The 11,200-nt window shown below is 36.5% G+C and overlaps 1 protein-coding gene and 1 long non-coding RNA gene across 2 annotated transcripts in view; one reads left to right on the top strand and one right to left on the bottom strand.

Moving 5' to 3' along the window:
* SLC7A11 (solute carrier family 7 member 11) overlaps positions 1-9,095 on the bottom strand; it is an 86,956-nt gene extending 77,861 nt beyond the window's left edge. Inside the window, exons 1-2 of the mRNA XM_027567367.1 lie at positions 8,596-9,095; positions 4,961-5,087 (exon numbers count right to left, since the gene is read on the bottom strand). Coding sequence (XP_027423168.1) covers positions 4,961-5,087; positions 8,596-8,872 — 404 coding nt within the window. The 5' untranslated portion in view covers positions 8,873-9,095. The remainder of the gene's footprint in view (positions 1-4,960; positions 5,088-8,595) is intronic.
* On the top strand, positions 8,736-9,497 carry LOC113907769. Its single transcript, XR_003515272.1, has 2 exons — positions 8,736-8,827; positions 8,995-9,497. It is a non-coding gene; the product is annotated as an uncharacterized LOC113907769 (long non-coding RNA).
* The last annotated feature ends 1,703 nt before the right edge of the window (positions 9,498-11,200 follow it).

Below are 11,200 nucleotides of genomic sequence, written 5' to 3' on the forward strand. Positions count from 1 at the left end.
TCCATAGAAATATTTAGGTGAAAAGTATGTGTTGAAAAACAAAATTAGTCTTGTAATTTTATAGAGAAAACATGAATGAGATAAGAAAATGAAATAAGGTCAGGTATATAGTAAAACAGGTAGCAAATGATTCTATTTTAGCTTTTCAACTTTCTGTTAGAAAATGACACAGGCCTTTCCAGTTTAAATATACTGCATATGAATGCATGTTTGTTAGTACACAGGCAAGTCAATGGAATTATTAAATTTCCCATGCCAAGTCTTCCATTTCAGTTTATCTCCCATCTCATGCTTACTCAACCTCCAGGTCCAACCCCTAGATTGTCAGGAAACCAACCACCATTATGCATTCCAACCCTGACCTGCTGGTATTAGAAAGCAAGATAGATTTATTTATTTTTAATTGGAGGATAACTGTTTTACAATATTGTGCTGGTTTCTGCCATGCATCAATAGGCATACATATGTCCCCTTCTTCTTGAACCTCCTTCCCAGCTCCCACCCAACCCCAACTCCCCTAGGTTGCACCAGATTTGAGCACCAAATTTGACCTCCTTGCATCATATAGCAAATTCCCACTGGCTATCTATTTTATCTGTGGTAATGTAGATGTTTCAAGGTTACTCTCTCAAATCACCCCACTCTCCTCCTCGCCCATGTCCATAAGTCTGTTCTTTAGGTCTGCATCTCCACTGCTACCCTGCAAATAGGTTTATCAGTACCATCTTCCTAGATTCCATACATATGGGTGAATATACGGTATTTGTTTTTCTCTTTCTGACTTCATTGTGTATAACAGGCTCTAGGTTCATCCACCTCACTAGAACTGACTCAAATGTGTTCTGTTTTATAGCTGAGCAACATTCCATTGTATATATGTATTTCTTCTTTATCCATTCATCTGTCAATGGACATCTAGGCTGCTTCCATATCCTGGCTATCGTAAACAGTGCTGTGATAAATACTTGGGTGCCTGTGTCTTTTTCAATTATCATTTCCTTGGTGTAGATGTGCAGAAGTGAGATTTCTTGATTTTTTTTCCCCAAGACAATCTCCTCCTGACCACAGCAAGACATTTTTCTTATTCTATATCATTTATAAATTTCTGATGTATAAATTAAAATCTAGTCATGTCATTTTAGTGCTTTCCAAACATAGAATCCACAAAAATTCTTCAGTACAAGGCTCCATCTGGTCAAAACTTTTCCTTCCTCTTCAGTGTGCTTCCTCCCACTAGAAGGATCTGAATACCCTTTGCCTAGAGCCCCTGAAACTCACTGACAGTTTCTTATATCTCAGGTCTTAGTTCAATCTTTTTCCCAAGGAAGCTTCTTCAGTCCTCTGATTGCATTAGATCTCCCAGAGTATACTCTCATATGGAACTTCATAGCTCCCCTTTCACATGTGTATCACAGTAGTAACTTTTTATTCTCTTACATGATGTCTTGATTGATAACTGTTTCCCTCACTTGACCATGAGCTTCATGCATATGACTGTGTCCATATTAATCACTATTTCATCCTCAGTGTATGGGTAAAGTGTCTAGTAAAGTGTCTGTCACACAACAGAAAACTAATAAATACATGGTGAATGTATGAATTCAAATGACCCCTGATGTATGATTTCTTTTTAAGATTTGTTACAGATTATTTCTGACAAAAGTGGCTTAATCTGAAGTACAATTTTAATAGTAAATATTTAGGTACCATGGGTACTTTCAATGGAAGAGGAATGTTATATTACTCAGGTATTTTGTCAAGCTTCAAGTCATTCATTACTCTGAGAGAACAACTGAGTAATGTGAATCCATATTACAAAGAAATACATGAATCCATTACAAAAGCTTCTAGAATATAGTTAGGTAATTGCTGCCATAAACACATACCCAGTGAAGTAGCTATCTAAGGTAATATGATTATAGGCTACTTGAGAATAAGAACTGAGGCTCACTTCACTTCAGATCTTTTTAACTTGCCATACACCATTCAGTAGCAGTTTGTGGAATGAATAGATGAATGAATGAGCACTGTGTTGGTGCTACTACTGCAAATGGAATGATCAAGTCCATTATAACGCTGAGCAATTAACCAAAGTATGGCTAACCAGCCAATACAATTAGCCAGTACATGGCTGGAGAGGGACTCAAGCTCAGCTGCATCAGGCCCCAAAGCCCACTATTCTGACAGGCCACCACTCTAAATAAGTATTGTACTTATTTGAATACTGAGTGTATTTTATTCAAACTATTGCCCCCCAAAATAAAGTCTGACACTGTTTCCACTGTTTCCCCATCTATTTCCCATGAAGTGATGGGACCGGATGCCATGATCTTCGTTTTCTGAATGTTGAGCTTTAAGCCAACTTTTTCACTCTCCTCTTTCACTTTCATCAAGAGGCTTTTTAGTTCCTCTTCACTTTCTGCCATAAGGGTGGTGTCATCTACATATGTGAGGTTATTGATATTTCTCCCGGCAATCTTGATTCCAGCTTGTGCTTCTTCCAGCCCAGCGTTTCTCATAATGTACTCTGCATATAAGTTAAATAAGCAGGGTGACAATATATAGCCTTGACGTACTCTTTTTTCCTATTTGGAACTAGTCTGTTGTTCCATGTCCAGTTCTAACTGTTGCTTCCTGACCTGCATATAGGTTTCTCAAGAGGCAGGTCAGGTGGTCTGATATTCCCATCTCTTTCAGAATTTTCCACAGTTTATGGTGATCCACATAGTCAAAGGCTTTGGCATAGTCAATAAAGTAGAAATAGATGTTTTGACTTTATTTTTTTGGGCTCCAAAATCACTGCAGATGGTGATTACAGCCATGAAATTAAAAGATGCTTACTACTTGGAAGGAAAGTTAGGACCAACCTTGATAGCATATTCAAAAGCAAAGACATTACTTTGCCAACAAAGGTCCGTCTAGTCAAGGCTATGGTTTTTACAGTGGTCATGTATGGATGTGAGAGTTGGACCGTGAAGAAAGCTGAGTGCCAAAGAATTGATGCTTTTGAACTGTGGTTTTGGAGAAGACTCTTGAGAGTTCCCTGGACTGCAAGGATATCCAACCAGTCCATTCTAAAGGAGATCAGTCCTGGGTGTTCTTTGGAAGGACTGATGCTAAAGCTGAAAGTCCAATACTTTGGCCACCTCATGCGAAGAGTTCACTCATTGGAAAAGACCCTGATGCTGGGAGGGACTGGGGGCAGGAGGAGAAGGGGACAACAGAGGATGAGATGGCTGGATGGCATCACTGACTCAATGGACGTGAGTCTGGGTGAAATCCAGGAGTTGGTGATGGACAGGGAGGCCTGGCGTGCTGCAATTCAGGGAGTCACAAAGAGTTGGACACAACTGAGTGACTGAACTGAACTGAACTGATTAGGGTTGGCAAAAAAAATCTGTTAAGGATTTTCCATGCCATCTTAATGGAAAAACCTGAATGAACATTTTGGCCAACCCAATATAACTTACTGAAAGATTGAATGATTACTAAATTTTTCAACTGCTATTCAGAAAGAATTTAATATATGACAATCAGTGCATTTAATATATGACAATAAGTAGTATTAGAGTTACAAAAAGTGAGAGACCTGGTTTTATATACTTGAAATGCTTGCAGTTTTAACAAGAAAACAGAGCACAGATTCCTAAAATATTCAATAAGAATATAAGCCAGCATGTTCAATGTCAAATGAGAAGCAGAGACTGCATTTTTTTTTTTTTTCAGAAGAATTAAGAGAGGAAAGAAATACTATAAACCAGGGTGAACAGGAAATTAACTGTGGAAAAGATAGAACTTAAGTTGACCTTTGAAGAGTAATCTTCATGTTATCAGAAAATAGTGGAAGGCACCTCCCAGGCAAATCCCAGAGTTTAGAAAAGGAACAAAATACTTCTTTATCATTATTTCATAATAAAAAGTTTTAAATAATGCAAAATTGCTTAAAATGAGAACAGACTTAACAAAGATGTAAATACTATTCTAAGCTTTTTACTACAAAAGAGACTCCTAGGACTATAAAAATCAAGATTAGTGTTAAGTCAATACATATTAGCTCTGCATTTACCACTTAGCTCTAAATGATAGGATAAGAGCTCACAGGAGCTTTCAGCTGTGTAAGTCTGATAAGTTTACAGTAAGAACAAGTTTCTTTAATTATTTCTGTTAAATTCTGCTGTTAGAAGGTGCTAGTCACATTTCATGGAAGCAGTTTGCCTTAAGGATAATCTGAAGTTCTCATGTGACATCATAAGTTTCCCACAAAACTGGAGGAAATTTGCTATTCAGAGTGACTTAGCATTATTTGGTTTGATTTTAAACCAAGGCAATCAGGAAGGGGAATGTATTCTCACAACAATATAATCAAAAAGCGTTTTGCAACTGTAGTTCACTGATTTGTTTAATATGAGGTTATGAGTCATTGTGACAAGTGTGTGTGTGTTTGTTTTGTGTTTTTTTTTGGTAGAATATAAAACTCGATGACATACTAAGTTGCTAGGAATAGAGGTTTCCTAGTCACAAAAAACTGAGTAAACTTAAGACGGCTTAATGGTGTAATCTACAAGAAGGAAAACCCCAGTTCCTAGGAGAACATTTAAATTTTGTCAAATTACAATTTATAATCAAACAAAAGGTCTGATTTATCATGGTAGATTTTGACAATTCATATTCTTTTAGGTCAGCATTTTTCCTGAAAATGACTTAGAGAATAGCTGAATATTAACAACAAGCAGATGTTTTGAAAGTTTGGCATGGTTAGAAGATTACTGCCAGCGGCAAAATGGCACTAAAAACATTAATTGAGAAAGGTATTTCATCCCAGATTTTATGTCCTGAAGGAGACCTATTTACCACAAAGTCATGCGTATTTCTAATTATTTAAAAATAATCAAAGTGATTCAAAAATGGGATAATGAATAGATTTATTTTTCCTTAATCTTTTTTCTGTCTAGGCTCTTACCGTATAATGAGCAGTTCTACCCAGACTCTCACAAAAGCTGGTAATGGGCCAAAGACTTCTAGAATATATGTGTAATGACCACCAGATTTCTTTATACTAGTTCCCAGTTCAGCGTAGGACAAGGCTCCTGTGAAATAATTGTGATAAAAAGGCACAAAGTTAAAATATTACCAAGTCATCCGGCAGTAGAATGGACACAGCAATATTTCATGAGATGATACTACATCCTTTGGTTTGAATGACACCCTTTTTCAAAATAAACAATACGAATCAAATTCCTAAGAACCTCCAAATTCCCCTTGTAACTTCCTCATGCTTGAACTCTGGTTCATTCTGTTCAAGATAATTTTATTTGAAATGGTAAAGACAAACTTCTAAAACAATATAATATTATTAAGAATTTTAAATCTCAAATCTGAGAACAAGAGAAAGATGCCAATAACAATCCATTTTTGAACATAATTTCACATCAAGACAAAGAATTATATTGACCTCATTATATTGAGCATCCTTTTAATAAATAATGTTTTTGTGACACATCAAAATAAATAAAATTCCTCTCTTCTGTAAAGTATGGACTCAAGGTTTTGGAAGCCTTCATTCAATTTATAGGATATATTTTGTTTATCAACAAAATTAATTTGACTCAGATATTCTATTTTTAGGAAAGTTTGTTATAGATGTATTTCAGAGTATCCTTCCTGGGTGACTGAAATAAAAGTTCTGAAAAAGAGATGCTTTAACATATTTATGAACATGGAGATAAAATTAATTACGAACCAATTTTTAACATTTAGCAATAAAATTCACAAAGGCTTGAGCAGATTATGTAATCTCCCCAAACCTCAGTTTCATCCTCTGAGAAATAAAGATTTTAATTCTCACTTCATAAGGGGATTGTGTGTATAAGTATGAAAATGAATGCCAAGAATAGTAACAGGCCTGGTACACTGAGAGCACCTCATGAAATGCAGCTTTACCTACTACTATGAGCAACTTATTGTATATATAATGAAAAGTATATCTTGACATTATATGAAAAGTTCTACCCATACTATTAAGTACTCAAATGTAAGACATAATTTCTGCCTGAGCTATTCTGGAGACTAAAAGCGTGAGAAATCATTACTAATCAGTAGAGCTTCAGGTAGAACTGTCCAACATAAATGTAATTTGGATATTCAGCAAAATCTTAGTGTTGCTTATCCTATTTCCAAAACTAGCACTGTATCAGAGTCACCTGGGAACAATTTTTTAATTAAAATAAAAAATACTAGCACTAAGGCCATCCCCCAGACCTACTCTCTGATCAAGAAAGGCCAGACTCTTCAACAGAGGCATCAAAGAAAATCTATTATTTTAAAATTAGCACAGCTAATTCTAAAGTAACTTAGTCTACAGATGGATAGTTGGGAATTACCAATACAGTTTGTCCATTTAAAACTAACTATAATTAGTTGCAGTTCATTCTCTATTGGAAACCAGTTGCCATGTTGGTAGGCTGTACAAAAAATCATCCAATATTAAATGTTATTGGAAAGTGCCTTAAGAACCTCAGAATTTATCTCCAGAGACTCAATACCTAGACCTGTGTGTTCTTTGGTTAAACTCCAGGATGGTTGCCCCAGGTTTAAATTGAGTTCTGGGGAAGTGAAATTTTCATTTAAAGGTCTCAAGCTCCATAACCATATTAGTCAGATGAAAACAGTTCAAAATAGGATGCAAGAACCCATGTATTAAACCTGGCTTTAAACAAAATTGTAAACACAATATACACATTCTATGCTCTTAGTTCCAGAGTTTTAGGACAAAGAATTTTTTCCCTTATATTTTGCTTTGCTTCCTATTAGGAAGGCATTCCTGTCAAAAGTTCCTAGTAGCTCAAGTGACCAATGTAATGCAAACATCGATAAATAGATTAGTATAGAAGCATATTCCCTGTGATTAGTAATCAAAGAATACCAACTCAAGTGTAAACTTAGCTAGTCCCATTAGCTTATTTTTAATCACTTGAGATGACATACTTACGCAGAAGCATATTTTCTTAGTACAAGTCAACACCACTTTAACTAGTTAATGCTCAGAGCCACCCATTTTATCATATCTGAATAGCCTTTTATAGTGTACAAAAATGGAACTACGTACTGGGAGCTGCATGCACACAGGACATAAAACCCAGGAAACTGGTTATGGTTTCTCCTATTAGATTGATTTATTCTGAATATACCAAGTGTTGGAGAAGATTAAAGGCTGAGGGCACACAAAATCATTTAAGAAGATCAATAATTAGGTTTCTTTTTGTCTATAAATGTGTATGCCACACCATATGAATACCATAAACCCTTTGTAAACACCTAAATATAATTCCTCTGTTGATATTTCTATACTAAGTTTTTATTTCAACAAGTTTTCTTTAAAATACTTTCTTCCTAACCATGAAAATTTGAGTTCTCTAGATAAATGCTCAAACCAATGCATGAAAACATTGCCAAGACCTTCAGAATAAACAGGCTGGTCCATGTAGGACCAAGAGTTAGTAGTACTTGGTCCTAGAGAGTTAGGACAAAGAGTTAATACCTTTAAAGAGCAGTATCTTTTGGAATAAAAAAGCACTATTTGCCAGAGAAGAGCAAATATGTCTTAGACATTTTCCCCATAGTATAAATACAATTTAATTTTCTTGACCATTCACCAGTCTTTAACACCTTTACAGCTAACCCAAGAAGCATTCCAGTCATATGCACACCTCATGAGGGGACATTTATTACCTCTTTATTATTAATTATCACATCAATAAAAGAGATCTAGGTTTTGAAAAAAGTTAAAAATCACATTTTTCTACCAGTTCTGTTGAGACTAACTCTGCAGATAGGTGGACCAATGACCTGTGTCTCCAAAGATCAAGTGAACTGTAAACGAAGAAAACAGCTGGGCAAAAAGCAAACTAATACCCAATTCCAATTTTACAATTCATATTGCAAAAATTTATGGGTACTGGGGAGAGATGAAAAGTATAAAAAAATGTGAAATATGCTCACACCCTTGCAATAATCCATTACAAAAGGAGCTGAATTATGTGCCATCACACTTCGATCCACATTCAAGGACTTTTGAAAGAAGACTAGGAACTGACAAGCACATGAAGTAAAAAAATTAAAAGGGAAAAGACTGCCATCCATTTGTTTTGCCAATAAAAAGTCAGTAAAACTTCTGCTGAGCACTCAGTTCTGTGTCTAAATAGGCCACACTGGGTTTCACTTCACAGGTGTTTCATTCAGCTTGCCAGCTGCCAAGACACCCCAAACATACCTTAACTGAGCACAAGTGCCGGGTACAGAAAGTTCACCTGTATTTTACTGGGTCATCAAAGTTAGCATCAACATTCAATGCCAAAGGGAAAAGTCAGAACATAGAGTGCCTTGGTCAGGAAAAAAGAGCATAGATTTAGGATGCAATTTCAGGGAACTCAGCATTCTGCCAACAGTGGACAGTGTGCTTAGATAGCTCGCATACCTCCCCTAAAATCAAAAAATCTGGGGTAGCCTTTGCCATTGCTTTGAAATCTCCCTCTGCTCTCCCAGACAGCACAGTGCTCAACCCCACAGACACACCCCCAGAGAAGCAGGAGCACTCACCAAACAGCGACAGGACCCCACAGACCGTCCAGACCACCAGGGACAAGCCCACGCTGCCTGTGTTCTGGAGCACGCCCTTAGGAGAGATGAAGATTCCTGCTCCGATGATGGTGCCAATGATGATGGAGATGCCTCTCAACAGAGTGATTTTCTTCTTCAGGACAACTTTCTCCTGCCCAGGTGGCTCCTTGCCGCCCAGGGCAGGCAGCCTCCCATTAACACTGCCCTGCAGGTAAGCCCCACTGGAGATGGTGGACACCACAGGCTTTCTGACCATGGTAGTGACCCACAGGGGGGAAAAAGGAAATGGAAAAAAAAAATTGTTTTTTAATTCCAAACTTTCAACTGTGGTGTCTCTTGGGGTGACTGACCGATCTGATCTCTCCTTTTTGCTTTCAGATTCGTTCTCAGTGATATTGTGCTGCCAGGTAAAAGATCTAAGGTGTATTTTCACCTTCCGCGATCTAATCACACCTCAGAAACACCTGTGTGGTCTTTCATGGTGTTCTGGCTCGTTCACCTCCCCGACTACCTCTGCTGCTGCGGCTGCTGCTGCCGCCCTATCACTACAGACCAGATCAGCTTCCTCATGGGCTGGTATTTAAGCGCCTGCCTGTCACACCAACTTACTCCAGCTAGATGATGATGCAAATTCTCCAGGTTTGCATCAGCCACATGAAAAAGCTCCAGCATTACTCAGCTCTTTTTTTTTTTTTTTTTTTTAACACGAGCAGCAAGTTGCTCAACTGACCAAAGCTTTCAAAGAACAAAGCACACACTTAAAAGGGATTTTAACCAATCCAGAAGTAGTAAATTCAGAACAGACCTTCCCAGAGATTTCAAGCAACTCCTAGTGAAAGCTCTTTACACGAGAAGAAAATTAAAAATGAAACAGGAAACGATCACTACGTTGTAAGTTTTTTTTTTCTTCTTTAATGTACATATGAAATAGTTTACACCAACCTTTTAATCACGGAGCATAATACAAAGCTGCACTGTTTATAAAAACAAAATTTAGTTTTCATAATGCTTCCTGCTTACTTAAATTTCTTTTTATTTGGGGTTTCCTAGCAACACAGTCAAATCTAATATTTACAGAGCTAGAAGGATTCTGTATAGCTGCTGTCACGCACAAACTGTGAGCTTTACTTAAAGATAAAAACTATTTCTTACTACCAATAATACACCAGTACTTAAAATTGCCACCTGAGTAGGACTACTTCAAAAATTAGTGACTCCAGAAAATAGACATTTTTTGATTCTTATTAGTGCTAGGTGACCTCCTAAACTAAGTATTCATAAAAGATATACCCTTCATTTGCATGTTATTCCAACCAATTACCAAAAATATCTAATTTCAAAATTAACATTTAAATGATATAAAAACATGCATATAACAAAACTTGAAAACAGATACATAGAATAAAATTGAGAAAGTATTCACATTATATAGGATTTTTGTCTAAAGTGTACAGACTATTGTTACATTATGATTATAAATTTTAAATATATTAGAAATATAAGCTAAAATTAAAATGTTTTGTTTGAAATAGTAAGAAAGGCAAACATGTTTAAACCCTATTAACTTTCTTAATCAAGTGTTCATAAAACAAATACCAAAAGAAATCTCAGCTACCACTTTTGGCTGTGGTCATAGGTGGCTGTGGGTTTTAGTGAGGAGAATGAGTTATCATTACTCTGAATCTACATTTACAAACACTATTAAATATGTTTCTGAACATCTGAGCAAAAACAACAGCAAACGTGCGTGTGAGAGGTGGCAATGGGGATGAGGAGGGAAGCCAGGATGACACAGGAAAGAGGCAGCCACGTAAAAGTGGAGATCAGACCATTTTCTGTTCTGTTGGCACCTGAGCAGATTACACCACATCAATGCAAGTAACTGAGGCTGCATCATTTCCCTCTTGTATAATCTACCTAAACCCAAGTACTTTGCTTTGAGTATACCAAGTTAGGGTTTTTATCAAGCCAAAATAAATACTTTTTCCCAGCTGCATGTTTTTCAAAAAAATGAAAATGGTTAGTTTTCCTCATTCAATCTTGTTGAAATGCCAAAGAAAGAAAGAAAAGGGGAAAAAAAAGAAGCTAAAGGAAAATTCTTCCTCTATTTCTCTTCCTCCTCCTACATGTCCTTCAATCACACAATTCTCTTGATTCATGTACATAATGAAGAGAGGAGAGGCCTTTGTTTTCCAAAAAGGGGAAACAGATTAGCTGTGAAGAAATATGAGTTAAAAGTAGCATGTTAGAATCTCAGGGAACAGTTTCCCATCTCTAACTAACATACAGCCACAGTTTAATTTTAAATTTTGTGCTAAATGACAGAGCTAATAAATTGACAGTAAGGCTGCACTCAGACAGAAGTTAGATAAAGTCTAAAGGAGGAAAAATATTCTTTTAAGAATAAATAACACTCCCCCTCCAAACGAGGGGAAAAAATGTTGTTGAAGAAAAGTTGTTGAAGTTTGACTAATGGCCAAAAGGATTGGACTATCATATAAATAGAGTCACATTCCAAAACTCTGCAAAGCAGCAAATAGTTACCAAAGACACCAGTATATCTCATCCAATCACATGGAAATCT

This window comes from Bos indicus x Bos taurus, chromosome 17 (genome assembly GCF_003369695.1).
Source record: "Bos indicus x Bos taurus breed Angus x Brahman F1 hybrid chromosome 17, Bos_hybrid_MaternalHap_v2.0, whole genome shotgun sequence".
NCBI classification, from domain to species: Eukaryota; Metazoa; Chordata; class Mammalia; order Artiodactyla; family Bovidae; genus Bos; species Bos indicus x Bos taurus.